The sequence below is a fragment of the Limanda limanda genome, chromosome 1, assembly GCF_963576545.1.
Source record: "Limanda limanda chromosome 1, fLimLim1.1, whole genome shotgun sequence".
Taxonomy (NCBI): Eukaryota; Metazoa; Chordata; class Actinopteri; order Pleuronectiformes; family Pleuronectidae; genus Limanda; species Limanda limanda.
The window spans coordinates 35978116-35994747 of NC_083636.1; the positions used below are offsets into that span (position 1 = coordinate 35978116).

Here is a 16632-nt window from a genome sequence, read left to right on the forward strand (position 1 = left end):
GTGTGTGTGTGTGTGTGTGTGTGTGTGTGTGTGTGTGTGTGAGTGTGAGTGTGAGTGTGAGTGTGTGTGTGTAAAGAGGGAGGAATGAGAACTTAAGATCAAAACAGTATGTCCTGTCTCTGAGTTGAATAAAATATATTTAAAAAAATGTGTATGGAGGTTAGTTGTTTATTATTTATTAGTCATATGTATTTCTGTAAATATTATAGCATACATACAACCATTGTTTCTTTCTAAACTGTGTGTTTAGTTGTGTGTAATTTCCCAGTCAGTGAATCACTACAGGGACAGAAATCAACACTGAAGTAAGTGAAGGGATAGTTTTGATTTCTGATGCAACAATGATCCCTGATATCTGTCACATTCATCCTGACAATGTCCAAAATATTCAAAATATCACCATGGAAACAGGATAGCGTCAGGGTTGTCTTATAAGCAGGAAGATGCCGGCGTACTGAAGATGTCTGTGGTTAATGTGCAGGTAACATTCAAATGCACAGGTCTGATTCATAAATTCCTTAAAAATCAAACTACTCTTTTAAAAATATAATTTTAAACTATTTTTAGTAGATGATATGTTTTGGTAGGAATGTAGCTCATTGTTAACAACTTTACCTTTATTAATACATTGAAAATAGCATCAGTTATTAAATACAGTAACGTAAACGTATTTTGAATCGCTCGCATTATGTAGCCGGCACATTAAAAATATATTATACACGTAATAATATGATAATAATACTATATGATAAAGACACAACAACTTTTGTAAAGTATGTAATGAATTTGTTTATTTTGGGGGACGTTTTGCCATTTGAAAAATCCTCATGATCTGCTCAGAAATGACCCACAAAAGTATCACATTCTATTTTATTGCAATTTAGTACACAAAACATTTATGATGCACAGTCTATCAAATAAACTTTTAGTTTCTTTTCATTTCCTGTTTTTTGTAACAAAAACAAAAACATTTTCAGAGGGAAAAAGTGCTTTACAGGGATTTACCATCTCAATAAATACAAGGACATTGAGGTCTTGTTGGATCCTGTTCTTCACACATTGGTTATGGCACTAAAATACAGATGCACACTCTCTCTCCCCCTGCCGACACGCACACACACACACACACATACACACACGCACACACAGCTATGTACAACCCAGTCTGTTTTCTACTGTCCATTTTGTACCAATACTCCATTTCCCTCCTTTGAACGAAAGACACATGCACACAGAGGCTGAACGAACAACTAAAACAAAATCATAAATTAGTGACAATACACCTGAAATATGAAAATATGTAACTTGTAACATATTCGATTTTGCAGGAATGTGAAGTGTGACTCTTCCCTTTGCTTCTGCGTCAGTTTGAAGTGAAGTAACAGCTTTGTTGCTTAAAATCTAAATTCCTGATTTTACTATTACAATAATAATTTAACAACACACCTTGTTCTTTGTGGTTTTCCTTCATTATAAGCAGTCGGCATGCTGCTACAGATTTTAGATTTTTAACCAACGGAAGATTTAAAATTAATACGAGGCCAAATCTTATTACAGGCTAGAATATTACCACTGTAAACAACTAGAGTTTAGTTTTATTGATGGGAAAGATATAAGGCACACAATATTTCCATTCTTTAACAAAAATGTAGCTGGGAAGTGTCAGTTTTTTGAGATGCAGAATCACAATGTCATTCAGAAATATTTCAACAGTGAAGATATTTTATTAAACGTTTCTCCTTCATGGCTGCTCGAGAGAGAGAAAAGAGGGAGGAGTCTTACCTCGATTTGTGGTAGGCCTTGGGCCACAATGACAGTTCCACCTTAAATTTCCCCTTTCTCTTTGTTTTTCTTCAATATTCTGACTCTCGATTAAGAGACATCAGTCCTGCTTCCCTGATCAGTCTCATCCTTTCAAAAACTGCCTCCACCTTCCAGTCGGAGGGTGGAGGAGCAGAGTGGAGGACGCTTTACACTTGAAGCAAAATGGGTCCTTTTGGTGGCGTAAACCATTTAGTCTGTGAGTTCCTGCTGACGATAAATGCTTTGTCAGACCACTGGCTGCAGGTGGGATACTCCTGTCACCCAGAGAGACAAAAAAAATTACGCTTTTCAGCTTTCCTCTTCTGTGTCCGAGTGGGCGGGGCTCCTGTGTGAAAGATTAGTCTTTTCTCCAAGCTTGACCTCCGGGTCAGTGTCGGCCGAGGACGCTGATGGCGAGATGGAGGGCTGGGGTCTGGAGGTCAGGGGTCAGGAGGGTCACGGCGGAGTGCTAGCGGCTGAGGGGAAGCTGGGGCAGCGACATGGCCTGGTGAGGGAGGCTCTGAGAGGTCAGGACCGAGAAGGGATGACCTGAAGAAAACACAAACAAAAGGATTAAAGAACGGCCAAATAAAGAAAAGTTACTCTTAGAAAACACAAACAGTCAACAAATAAAGAACTCAAATTGTAAAATAATGCATCTGTTTCTCACAAAATCAGCACTCACTGTCAATGTAGCCATGGAGGGCCACCATGCGCGCCCGCTCCGGACTGCCGAAGGGGGAGTAATGCAGCTCGTCAGACAGGGACGAGGGTATTCTGGACTGGGGGTGACCTTGGGGAACCCCACCGTGCTGGGGCGTGTGCTTTTTGTGTCTTGCTCTGCAGTTTTGAAACCACACCTATGAAGACGCAATGTAACCAGACATCATGTAGCTATATATTTTTTTCATAAAATAAAGTTGTTTTATTTTGAAGGTACGTTTTTTTTAAGTTCATAAATGACAGGGAAAGCTGTGTGAATATATTGATGTAAATATTTAATTCCATGCTTTAACATAGTTTGACCTTTTCTCATTTTATCAATTATTGCTGCTGTATCATTCTATTGCAACACATTTAGCTCCAGGCAAACTATAGCATGTGGACTTTCATTAGCACCAGAGGAGTGTGCACGTACTGACCTGTATCACTCTCCTGCTCAGGCCGGTCATGTCGGCTAGCTTCTGTAGCGTCTGGGCGTCTGGGTTGTTGTCCTGGGCGAACTGAGCCTGCATGACCTGCACGTGGAGACAAAACACTTGCATCAAATCAAGCCCAATTCAATGAGATGCAAATAGAATCAGAAACACATTTGTTTTGGTGTCTGTATTGTGTCTGACCTGGAGCTGTTCTGCAGTGAAGGATGTCCGTGCCCGTTTGGCCGGTTTGGGTTGACTGTCTTGTTCTGTGGGGACAGCTCCTTCTAACGTGATGCCGTTGCCTGGGAAACACAATATCGGACATGTGAGATACAAGTCAGAGGTGATGTATGTTAATGTGGAGCAGCCACAGAAAGCATATCTAACACACTGAGATGTTGTATCATCAGAGGACTTCAATATTTTTCGCCTCATTTGGGAAACAGAGTCTAACATTGACCTACTATTCGTGCGGGAATCCATGAGAACCACTGAGAAATCGGGAATAAACAGACTAAGCACAGTAATATAAATATTAACGTTACCTAGCGTGAGAAATAAGACATTATAGAATTAAATTACTTAATGATTATGTCTGGATTCATTCCTATTTGGGGAGGAGTCTTTTGAGCAAACATCTGGACGACCACCGAGAAGAATTGTTGTACGCGTTCCCAGAACCACTACTCACCGCTCTCAGCCGCTCGTTTGAGGTTCTCCACCATGGTGTCGTAGTGGATCCGGCACAGGACCTTGTCCTCCACCAAGCCAAACTCCTCTCCCGTGGACAGCTGCCTCTTACACGAGTAGCAGGCAAAACACGCCAAGTGGTATGCGTTTCCCCTGGCGCGGCGCACCCAGTCGCTGGCGAAGATCTGCCGCCCACAGCGGGCACACTTAGTACCAAACCTACTGTGAGGGAGGGAAGAGGAGAGGCAGCAGAGAGAAGCAGAACGAGGGAGGATAAGTGGAGGGAAAGCAACATTTCGGGAGAGAAAACTGCAGCAGTTGATGATTATTTTGAATCTTATCTCAGGGCCGTTTCCAGGACAGTGCACACATAGAATTAAACATGAACAGGCGTCCTTCTCTCTGACAATATTTTGGGAAAGATGAACTTTTAAAATGAGTGTTTTCGAGCCTGGAGTTTTTGGCAGAACTCGAGAGGCTTGGAGGGAGAAAACCTCGGAGGAGGATGTGGCCTTCAGAAAAGACTCCTGACTGCGGCTGCAAGCTGAGCCTTGAATGCAAACAAACCAACACCTGCAATTTCCTGGCTGATGCATGAAGACCCTGACATATACACATGCTCCCACACAAACACAGACACACACACACACACACACACACACACACACACACACACACACACACCAGGGAACAAACCAGCACACGTAAGCAGAGCTGGTTTTACACACAGCGGAAGACGAAGAAAGACTTGGATGACATCACTCTAGATCGCCCCACTGTAACTGATAGCAACAGTGAGATCAGGCGGCATAAACTTAAACCACCTGACTTACTGTTCTGGTTGGGTGGGGTGGGGGGTGGGGGATGGGGGTTGGGGGATGGGGGGAGGCTGAGGGGCACACAGGGGGGAGAAGATGTGAGATAAATGAGGAGAAAGTTACAGACGCAAGGGAAAGAGTTGGATGGAAACTAAAAATACATGAATTGATGTAAATGTGACTGAAGAGAGAATGTGACAAATTCAAGGATTAAAGAGCAAAAGGGCCGAACACATTTAAATACATTGACTTTCATGTCCTTTCAGAGATAAGGTGGAAGAATATTTTAAGAAAAAGATAAGCTCTCATAATATTTTCAATAAATTGTGAATTTTTAGAAATTATAAATCTTTAAAAAATGGTTACAGAAGTAATAAATACAGAAATAGATCATTTTTTGGTAAAAACTATTTTAAGCTGTGGGTTAATACACAATCCACAATCCACAATGGCGTCTAAGGACAGTGGACATATTAATTAACTGCAGTGTTTGTTCATCGTAATGACAACATTGCAGATTTCTACTTTCTCTGGCCACGCAGACGACTTCATCAGCTTTTGGTTTTGTTAATCGGATTTATTAAAAAATGAATAAAATCCAGATCTTTTCTACAGAGACCCACTGATATCTAAATATCTTAATGCAACTGACACATCATACCAATAATCTGATGTGATCAAACTCCTCGGTTGAGCCTTGTGAGCTCATTGTGGGTTCAGTGAATCGCTTCATGGTTACAGGCGAAGAGCCATTGTTGGTGTCGGCTGCTGCCAACTCTGGTGAAGGAGGCAGGGCTTTAGAAAGCTATCGGAGGGAAAGTGCTACCTCAGGAGCTAAACTGAGGCCCAGAGGCATAAACAGGAACATTATGACAAACTGCGCAGCCAACATTAGAGTTTACAACTGGCTCAGATTCCTCAAATGTTCATGAGCATGCTCTGACGCAGAAATCAAGATTTAATCCCTCGATATTTCTGACATTTTTTACTAATACGTGAAACTATTTCTTCTATGTACGACCACGTTTCAGCAGAGATATATACGCTGTGTCCGAAATCACCCACTTCTGACATTATACTCCAACAACAACATCGGCCGTTGGAAAATCCCACAATCCTTTTAAAATGTTTATTTTACACTTAGTATTAATACTTCAAATAGAAATAAACTTGTTTGCTGGAGTTTGTGCTGCGATGCTCGTCTCTCCGCCACGAGTGCAATGCATGATGGTATATTACTCCCTTAGTGACCATCATTGTGCACTATGATGCATCATGGGAAACATCCGGACGCCAATACAAAATGGCGAACTCACTGTATAGTGGACTGGCTTTCGCGGACACAGCCAAAGAGAAAACTCACAGCATCAAGAGCCTGGATGGCAGAGAGGGAGCCGGGTGACGGGCTGCAGGAGAGCAAGGGGGGGGGGGGGCTGCCAAGAGAGTGGATTTGGCAGCTCATCAGTGCACTCAGCTCCACTCTATCTGGAATCAAAGCGCACTATAGCCCTGACATCTCACAAGCCCAGTCCCCCCCCCCCTTATGTACATGAGCTCGCTGGCCAGAAGTGGCGTCTCCATGTAGGATGGAGGAGAATATTTATAGGTCAGACTGTTTAAGGGATCTGCCTCATATCTGTCTGAGAGGGTTCGATAATCTCATTCGAATTACTGCAACAACGTCCACATGAAAGCAGATCATCAGATTCACTTTGGCATCCGAGCCACGAGACAGAAAAGTCTTCGCAGTGACCTTGAAATGAAATTTGCCGCCGCAGAGATCTGTCGTCACAGCGACGTGCAACTCGAACAAAAAAAGAGAACTCTCTTGTAACCCAATGAAGCCGCTCCGGAGACCCATCGACTCCCTGGCTTCCTGTACAAGCTCCTACGTATCATTTCATATTGTAATGGAGAATTCCGGCCTGTTCCTACAGCAAAGAGGAAAACTTTGTGGAACGTTGCGGCTAATCCGGCACGACAGCTTGTCAGTTTCAAGCTCCGAGACAGAACCCAGAAAAGCTGCAAATCATCCCTCGTTTTAACCTCTTCCTCCATCTTCATCCCCTCAACCCTTCCCTCTGTCTTTTTTTTATATCTCGTTTTGTCTTTGTACCAAAAAACCTGGTGTTTATTTTGGAGCAACGTCAATCCCCACGGCCCCTATATCACTCACGAGAGGGAAAATCCCACACCGCAAAACTCTCTTTTACCCCAGTCCTCTCCTATTTGTTCCCCTTCTTCGGTCTAATCTTTACTGGTTGTGTTATTTTCAGAATAATTCACCTGCTGCTGAAAGAGGGGCTTGAGGAGGTACATGTTTTTTGGATTATTCCTGATGTGCTGTGAGAATACACTAATCTCTATTAGATTTGTCTCGGGAGAGTTCTTGCTCGAATGTGCGGTTTTAGGGCGCGAGGTTCATGTTGGGCCTGCAGTGTAGAAATCTAAGACGGGGGGGAAAGCGAGCTTAATACCTCGCAGACAACTTCTTTTCACAGATTCAACATATTATCAGGCTTTGGAATATTAACCCTGACGGAAAGACACCTTGACATTTTTACCCTCCGCTCTTTGAGCTGGTTAAAATGGAGTAACAGGCGTTTTTTTTTTTTCTCTTTAATATCCATTCTTCTTTTCACCATAGAATAAATGCTGAAACTGCTCAGTCTTTATTTTAAATGTGTAGAACTGCGTGTCTTATTATAATTTTGATCCATTCAGCTTTTAATAGAAAACGTACTCCGTCTCTCTACAAGTCTTTGTTGCTATGGAGACCTAATCAGCTAACCAGTGGTAGGCTGATGAATAATTACTACTACAATGCACACACACACACACACACACACACTCACTAAAGAGTCCCGTACACATGCACACGTGCACACATCTCACCCACAAAGTTCCCTGCATACATGGACTCTGGTTACAGTGTCGGTATCCCAGGGTGCCCCTGATTAGTGCAGCCATGCAACTTCCTGTGTGGCCTGCAGCTCACGGACAAGGATGAGGTTTCTACGGAGAGCGAGCCGTGGGAGGGGGGTGGGGGGTGTAGGGAGGCGAGGGGTGGGTGTTCAGGGGAGGAGGCTGATAAAGAAATGGTTAGGGTGTGCGTGTGTGTGCATGTGAGCGTGTGTGTATGTGTATGTGTGTGTGTGTGTGTGTCTGTGTATGTGTGTGTGTGTGTGTGTGTGTGTGTGTGTGTGTGTGTGTGTGTGTGTGTGAGTGTGTGTGTGTGTGTGTGTGTGTGTGTATGTGTGTGTGTGTGTGTGTGTGTGTGTGTGTTTGTGTGTGTGTGTGTGTGTGTGTGTCGGCCAGTCCCTGAGGCCTGACATGGGCTCCAGAGGCACAGTGCGGCTCTGTCCTGCACCCCCTATACCGAAATACACCCCCCTTTCTCTCTCTCTCTCTCTCTCCCTCTCTCTCTCACACACACACACACACACACACACACACACACACACACACACACACACACACAGGTATATGGAGGGAAACCCACTCTGATTTCCTGCCATTACGCCCCATTAAAGCAGCTGTCAGTCCAAAGCCAGATGAGAGGCTGACACAGATGAGGAAACATCTCCAGAGGTTTGAAGGCGGCCCAGAGGATCTGGACTCGCACCGGTGTTTAGCCTCGTTAGAATCTGGCCTAAACCCAGATTAGAGTTTACATTTACAGAAGTAACCAGTGTGCAGACACCAGGCTCCACTGTTACTGCAAGAGTTTAAAAAAAAATCATTTCTCATTTTTCCGGAGTGACTTCCAGCGAAATCCAATCAAAACTGGCAAATATTGTTATGCAAATGAGGAGTTTAGTTCACATATTGTAACCACACGGAGCAGAGGATGCAGCACATGAAAAATGTTTAATTATTTGAGCTGCAGAATATACAGACTGTCAAACTAAATGTGGAATCACTTTGCACGGAGTCACAGTCCCAGTGCACTACAGAGTGTTGTTCCACTGGAAGGTTAATGAAAACTGATAAATAACAACTTGATACCGTTAATCAGGGAATAAAAAAAACAACAACTAAGCACACGACTACACTGCTTTACACAGCAAGAGAAGAGAGACAGGGGAGGATAGGAAAAAGATTTGAAGTTTGAAGGTGACTTTGTTGAGCTGTTTAAATGATATAAAATATATAAAAATTGTATTTACTCTCTGAGTGTCTGCAAACTAAATTAGCTTTCTTGCTCAATTTAACAAATCAACACATTAATCTGTAGATTTAAATATGTAGTTTTTATCGAGTGGTACTCTTTTATCTTTATTTTCCATTGTGATTAAAGTGCTGTCTTACTTATGTGGTATAACAACAACACTGAGGATTATTAGAACTGATTGTACAATTACAGGAAAAAAAGCTTTAGCTATAAGGCTAGCTGTGGCTTACCAGCTATAACTGTTGATAGCTGTATGTAAATTATTATAATTTAATATTGAAAAACCTTTGTCAAACAAATTCTGCTCTTTTTTATTCTGTTTATTCTTCAATGTCTTTAATATACAATATATTCCTGGTGAAATTCAGATACTTATGCTAATGGTTCAGCATAAGTGCAGTGAAAACATTTAATGCTTCCACATTCAGACATGCTCTGAATCTAAATGACTGTACTTCACGTCCTTTCCTGGTGAGAATATAACATGTGACTGACGGATGCATTACTATTTCTGGAGAGCTAAAGCCCTGACATATTTAAAGTGTTCGTTTAATCACGGCTCACGGTTCAGAAAGCAGAGTCCAGCTGTGTGACGGGTAAACGATAAAAGAGCTTTTAAATGGAGACGAATCAGGTAAAATATTATTATGATGTGGCCGAGCAAAAACTCAAATGTTGGGGAGGAGAAAATGAGCGAGAATGATTGGCAGCTACTGGACAAGCATAAATAAACAGAGATCTCAGTGTGTGTGTGTGTGTGTGTCTGTGTGCGTCTGTGTGTGTTTTGAGCTGTAAAAGGAGGTAATGTGTAATATTCTTGCTAATATATGTATGTAAATGTTCATATTTGTGTGTGCCTATGTGTGTGTGTGTGTGTGTGTGTGTGTGTGTACAGGAGTCACATTCAGATCAGGAGCATGCTGACCAGGCACTCGGGGGCAATCTAATTGCTGATCTGGAGGCCTGAGGGGTCTGGGGTGGGGGGCGACTAATTGCTGGTGATTATAAACCTCAGAGTGTTGGTCTGGTGTCATGTTTTGATCAGACAAACACCAAAGCTTGCACACAGTTCAGAGCATACACACACAAACACACAAACACACACACACACACACACACACACACTAAATTGATAAGCACAAACAGGCATGTGTGTCCATACACACCAGCTCCAGGCTACTGAATAGAACTGCGATGGTGTGTGAACCCCATTTAACCTCAGATACCACACACACACACATTAATGCACATTTTCATATCTGTCGTGAACTTTTCAGATTCAGAGGCACAGAACCTTAATCCACACGTGCATGATTCAAAAGTGGAAAATATAAAAACAACAAGGACACAGGTCATTCGAGACATTTTCCTTCTCTGCAGCAAGTAAATTATGGTAAATACGTGCTTAAAACAGAGTCTCTCTCTCTACACACACACACACACACACACACACACACACACACACACACACACACACACACACACACACATACAGATGCACATTTCCATGATGATAAACCAGCAACATTTCCTTCTACACTCTTCACCAAGTGTGTGTATTTGTTTAATATGTCTGTATCAGTGTCTTCTTTTTCTTTCCCAATAGCTTGCATGAAAAAAGATGCATTGGACCAAAACGTATAAAAACATGAAGAGTAAACGTTTAATAGATTATTCCCCAGCAGCCTGTATGTTACTGTAGTAAATGTATATGAAATAATACAGTGAGCAGCTTTGACGAGTGAATCAATTTTTCCTTTGTTTGATTTTGATTTGTTAGATTCTCTGAAAATTATTTCTATGGATGTGGCATTTTGTAATATCTATAAAGCCTACACGTGTATCTAAATATATATAGCCTGTTGTATATTAATTAGATATTTCCAAAATCTAGATTAGAACCGAATATTTCTCACTGTGTTTTACGAGTTTTCGTTTCACTTCTAACATTTTGTTTCCATGTGAATGAACTGAGGCAGAAACGCACTCACAGTATCACACATCATTTCCGTTGGTTTCACGAGTCCCTCTGGAAAACGTGTGACGAGGGTGTGAGATATTTTTTTTTTTAAAGTTAAATAATCTGAATTAATATTTGTATTAATATCATACGCTGCTTAATATATGAAGTCTGAATCTGACGATTACGAAATTACATTTTAAACTGTTTAAAGTAATTTTCCTGTCTCTTGCTCTCTCTCTCTCTCTCTCTCTCTCTCTCTCTCTCTCTCTCTCTCTCTCTCTCTCTCTCTCTCTCTCTGTGTGTGTGTGTGTGTGTGTGTGTGTGTGTGTGTGTGTGTGTGTGTGTGTGTGTGTGTGTGTGTGTGTGTCAGTGTATGCGTGTGTGTGTGTTGGCCATAGCCATAACAAAGCTGCGGATCTTTCAGCTGTTCGCTGTAGGTAAAGACTTTTGTTTTGTCACAGACTTTCAGTTTTTGAAAAGCTCTTTACAAGGACACATGAAGCAACCCACATCCCCCTGTGAGTGCGTGTGTCTGTATGTGTGTACGTGTGTGTGTGTGTGTGTGTGTGTGTGTGTGTGTGTGTGTGTGTGTGTGTGTGTGTGTACGTGTGTGTGTGTGTCAGTGTGTCAGAGTGGTATTATTTTGAAAACACGAGTCACAAACTTACCCTACCTGAAATAATCCATTTTACAGAAGATCTCTTTGTTCTTGATGTAGCAGCTGCTGTGCTGCCGCAGAGACGTCCTGCACACTGAGCACTCCAGACAGCGCAAGTGCCAGATCAGGTTGTTCACCTGCACGGGGACACACGCACAAACACACACACACACACACACACACACACACACACACACACACACACACACACACACACACACACACACACACACACAGACACACAGACACAAACGATAAATCGCTGCAATAAGGACAGTAGAAAGTGACAGAGCGAATTTCAGAGGAGTCCCCAAAAAAGGTTTTTGTCATAGTAATATAATAATACAACTATAATATATACATATTTTACAGTGATGCTCAATAATGGGATTTTAATAATATGTAATAATCTCTATGGGATTCTCTCATGTTTATACGACGGTTTCGTTTTAATATTTACTAAATATTAGGGACTGGTTCAGAGAGATATTTTGTGCAATGCACGTCTTTTGTAATATTCAAATGGATCTGTCTTTTTGCTTTAGATGTGTTTATATCATATTCCACATTTTATTAGTTCCCCAAGATTGCCGTGGTTATTTTTGCAGTAGATTAATATTGATGTTATGTCAATCCGCAGCTAAAGTATTTTCCTCAGGACTGAACGACGTTCTTTGGTTGCAATATTTTCACACTTATTTTTGCAATAAAGAAAGTAATATGGATAGTTATCAGACGTGAAAAAGAAGTGACCAATCCTTGAAAATGACTGATGGAATTATCCGATGCAGTTTTACAGAAAAGTTATATTGTTTTAGCCAACATGAAAATTAAAACAATTTATTAGTTATTGCCGAGAAATCACAAATTTTACCATGGAGAATAAACTATTAAAAATGCCTTGGATGTGAACAATACAGATAATTTTAGAATATTACATTTTATGTTAAAAATGCATCTTGTGACTATTATTCTGCTCAGTGAGCAGCCTGAGAATTAATGCAACTTTGGTTTTAAATATTTAAAACATATTCTTTCTACCACTTATTATAACAATTATATTTTATAACCGTTATATTATTTAACTTATGCATACATTCGTTTACAGAATCTGTATTGGAGATTTCCTGGCAAAAAAACAGGGTTCAATAACAAAGAAAAAAAAATTAGCTTGAATAAATAAATCCAGCATCCAAGAGATTGTATCACATTATGCAAGATTACACATCATTATTTTACCAGTTTATTTATTTACTCGTAATTTACAAATTATTAACCAAAATAATTTCATATTATTTCCAATTGTATAAAGAAATTGAATCATAGAATTAAAGCTGATATGCAATCAGACCTGGACCTCGACACCACAACAAAATTAATTCGAATTTTCAATTATTGTGTTTTTAGTTTGATCTTTGAATTGATTTATGTAGACAATTTTTGTATCTTCCTAAAATGAATTATTTGAATAAAATAACAGTTCTCGGTGTTCGAACTGTCTCTGAGACTGAGAAGCAAACAGACTCAGATAATAGACTAATGATCCTCACACTTCCTGACTAACACACGCACACTGGAGCGCAAGTACAGACTGGGCACACGCAAGGGCACGCGTCAGGGCCCAGGAACCAGTGAGACAGTAAACCAGTAAAAAACAAAACATCCATGTTGTGTCTGCGGGTCGTGAAGACCATCTGAAGCTGTGCCTGTTTCCCACTGTTCAACACTGGAGATAACACCAGTCACATTTAGAAACAAGGACCCAGTTGGTTATCTGGTTTGTTTTTGTTCCTGTTGCAGCTAGAAAATAATAATAATTATAATAACACTAATTTCAACTGAATTAAGAGATATATGAAGGCTCGTTTTTATAATATTCTGCATTAATAATTATAATTATGAAAAGAAAGTAGTTATGTTATTATGGAGAATTTCTAGTTTTATTTGAGCCAAATATTTATTTATTCTCATAATCCAACAGTAAGAAACCCTTTAGTTGAGCTTTCTCTTCCTTCATCAGAGCACAAATCTCAGCAGGCCTCTCCAAACCCAAACCCTCCACAACATGTTAAACTGCCTGTTTGTGCCAATTTAAAAAAATTAATAATCAAACATCGTGTGGTTTGATTCTATTTGAGTTGAAGGTTCCTCTCGGCCTCTCACCTTCAGCAGGAATCTGTCCACGATCTCCTGGCCGCAGCTGGCGCACACGTTCTTCCCGGTGGAGGGCACGGAGCTGGCGGTGGAGATGGGCGAGCAGGCGGAGGGGCTGGACGGGGGGGTGCTCGGGGACGAACGCGTGTCCTCCCGCTCCATGGTGGACCGCTGCGATTCTGCGTCCGAGTGAGACTGCAAGAAGAGGACATCAAGTACAGCTCAGTAACACACCGGGGGAGATGTCGCCATTTGCACCACAGTCGAGTTGAAATGTATGTATTTGCATGGATGGATCCTATAGCCACAGAGGCCAAACTGTGCGTAAAAGGCACAAACACACATAGAGCTCTCACCATGGTCGCTTGCTTGGACTCCACACTGCAACGCGAGGCTCCCGGTTCGACGGAGATCACCTACAACACAACGTGCAGCACACGGTGAGTCTTCATCACTTCTCCCGTCTCATCTTCAGCCGACAGACCCCCAGGAGACATTTGCAGACAAGTCCCTTCACGGCTGCTCCTATATAAAGTCGTCCTGACAATACACCCCGGTTCAAAAACCTGCTAAAAGGGGCCCCCGCCACAAAAGGCAGCATTTAATGAAGCTATTTCAATTTGGATTGATTTTGTTCCCTGCAGCCCTTAACCCATGCCTCTCAGAATAATAGTATTTCCTTCGCAATCCAGGACACGAGAGTGGAGGGGGTGTTAGGGGTGTGTGTGTGTGTGTGTGGTGGAGGTGGGGGGGGCTACCTGTAATTACAAATAGCTTGTGGATAAGAGGGACCCGGAGTGTCAATTTCATCTGTCAATCAGAAACAGGCAACGGGTCACCCAAAGAATTGCAAATTTGATTTTTAATGGCTGTAATTAAAATCTAATTCTTTCTCGGACCGCAAATCACGCTATTCATACCGGTGAGAGAGAGAGGGAGGGAGGGAGGGAGGGAGAGAGAGAGAGAGAGAGAGAGAGAGAGAGAGAGAGAGAGAGAGAGAGAGAGAGAGAGAGAGAGAGAGAGAGAGAGAGAGAGATAGAGAGAGAGAGAGACGCGTGCCTTCTCACGGCTGCTGGCGCGTGCAGCTGATCGCAGCTCAGACACACACACACACACACACACACACACACACGCACACACACACACACACACACACTCTCACACACAATCTCACACACAGAGACAAGCGGTGAATCTTGCTACAACACAGAAGAGACAAAACACAAAAAGGTCTCAACCACGAAGAGGCGCAGGGAATCAGCTGCAGCGGAGAAGAGAAACAGTTTGGTGTGAATGGAAATTATTTCTCACCGAGGCCACTTATTGCAGCGTTACACTCAAATCACCACATCACACCCACAGATAAAACCTCACTCGGCTCTAACTTCACATTAAGGCTCGAACCGGTGCGTAAAAGCTCTCCAAATTTGAGCCATTTTACGCACGGGGATGCAGCTTGTAAAAAACGTGTGTCCAAAGTGTCGGTACCTGCTTCGTGGGAATTCCGTCGGACAGAATCTTATTTCCCTCTGAGAGAGGGGACAGAACTTCATTTTTCCAGTACATGAACCCCCCCGGAGTGACGCCGCCGTGCAAGGGTCTCCAAACTCGGTGCGTGGAATCAGGGGACGCGTCGGCGGTGCTGGGCGTCAAAGCTCGTACCATCCGTACCGTGCATGAACTCTGGTGGGACTGAGGCGCTCGTTTTTTGGTGTTTAACGCAAAAAACAAAAACAAAAAATGCTTTTCTCTATAGTGAAACCCTGCTGAGCCGCGCACACACACAACACAGGAGTTTGTTGCAGACCCGTGGAGTTGCTTGCTGCTCCTCAGAGAGACTTATTTAGACCAGAAAGGTTTCTTCCTCTCCCCTGGTCTCCCCCTCTCTCTCTCCCTCTCTCTCTCTTTCTCTCTCTCTCTCTCTCCTCTCCACTTTTGGGAAGGAGTCTCTGACTACAGGAAGTGGATCAAATTGAAGGGTTGGCAGCTTTTACTCCCGAGGCTTTCATAGGTGCAGTAGGGGAGGGAAGACGACGAGGAGCGCGACAGAAGGAGAACCGGGTCTGTCTGTGCGGAGCTGGGCTGGAAGTCAGTGCCTTATAGTTGAAAGAAGGGGGGGGGGGGGGGGGGGGGGACAGGGCTCCGTATGCGTGAGAAGGGTGGACACAGTCTGGAACAGTTATGACAGAAACTTTACTCACACTCAAACTCTGCGGGTGGATGTTTGATATCTCAGGATTTTTCACAGCGGCTGCCAGGAGGGAAAAATATATATTTGGTTATATGATTGCCATTTATTTGCTACTGGAAATATACAACTGCTGCTGACTAAATAACGCAATAATGAACGCACATGTAAACGGAGCTTTTTTTAATATATTAGACAGTTGAGTTTATATTCAAAGTTCACAAGTTTCTTCATTGGAAAAAAAAACAACTAATTGCTTTAAAATAAATTAAATAAATTAAATTAAATAGATTTGTTTAAATTCCAATGTTTAGATTTATTATGGTGTAATCATTTGCTCGCATGTATTTAAAATCCCATTCGTGATATCATGTCTATTTTTTCAAAAACTAAATATTGGTTATTTAATTCTTTAGAAATAAATTCTGCAAACACACAATAAGGGGAAGCATATTTAGTTAATGAAGGAAAGAAAAAAAACAGATAGCTACAAAAAAAAACATGCAACAATTATGACAAATTGGAGCTCATTAAAATCTACAATGACGAAATAAAATAGAGTTATTTAACAAAGGATAAGCCAGATAATTACAGGATATACACGAGGCCACAAACCGGTTGAGATCGATGTTTCAATCATTGGTCCGATTCCACAATTATCTGTCAATCTATAGTTCACAAACACCAAAACCTAAAAAAAATACATTATTCTGCAGGAGAAACGACTGTGACATATTTGAACGAACGGGGCCTTTATTTTGAAAACAGATAAATGCGCAGACATGGCACAAAGGAGCCGTTCAGCTGATCTGACGAACATCAGAAATATCCTGCGATCTGGTGAATTTACAACAACAAAGAAATCAGAACAGGAAACGAGTGGGTGATGTCAAGAGGTAGGATTTGGTTTCTCCAGCGCGCATGAAATAACCTTCTGTCATCTTGCTATCGACCCGTCTCCCTGCTGCGAGGTTATTTATCTTTCATATTAAGATGCAAGTAAAATATTATTAGTTAAAATATATTTTTGCCCTGAAAAGGATTT

At 41.9% G+C, this 16632-nt stretch overlaps 1 protein-coding gene across 1 annotated transcript; it reads right to left on the minus strand.

Annotated features, from left to right (window-relative positions):
* Window positions 1-2272: 2272 nt before the first annotated feature.
* On the minus strand, window positions 2273-14965 carry lhx6a (LIM homeobox 6a). The gene is made up of 9 exons (XM_061078459.1): window positions 14888-14965; window positions 13756-13815; window positions 13409-13594; window positions 11261-11382; window positions 3634-3854; window positions 3144-3244; window positions 2946-3041; window positions 2489-2663; window positions 2273-2352 (listed from the first exon to the last, which is right to left on the minus strand). The coding sequence occupies exons 1-9, from the start codon at window positions 14963-14965 to the stop codon at window positions 2273-2275; spliced, it is 1119 nt and encodes a 372-aa protein (XP_060934442.1).
* Window positions 14966-16632: the final 1667 nt, after the last annotated feature.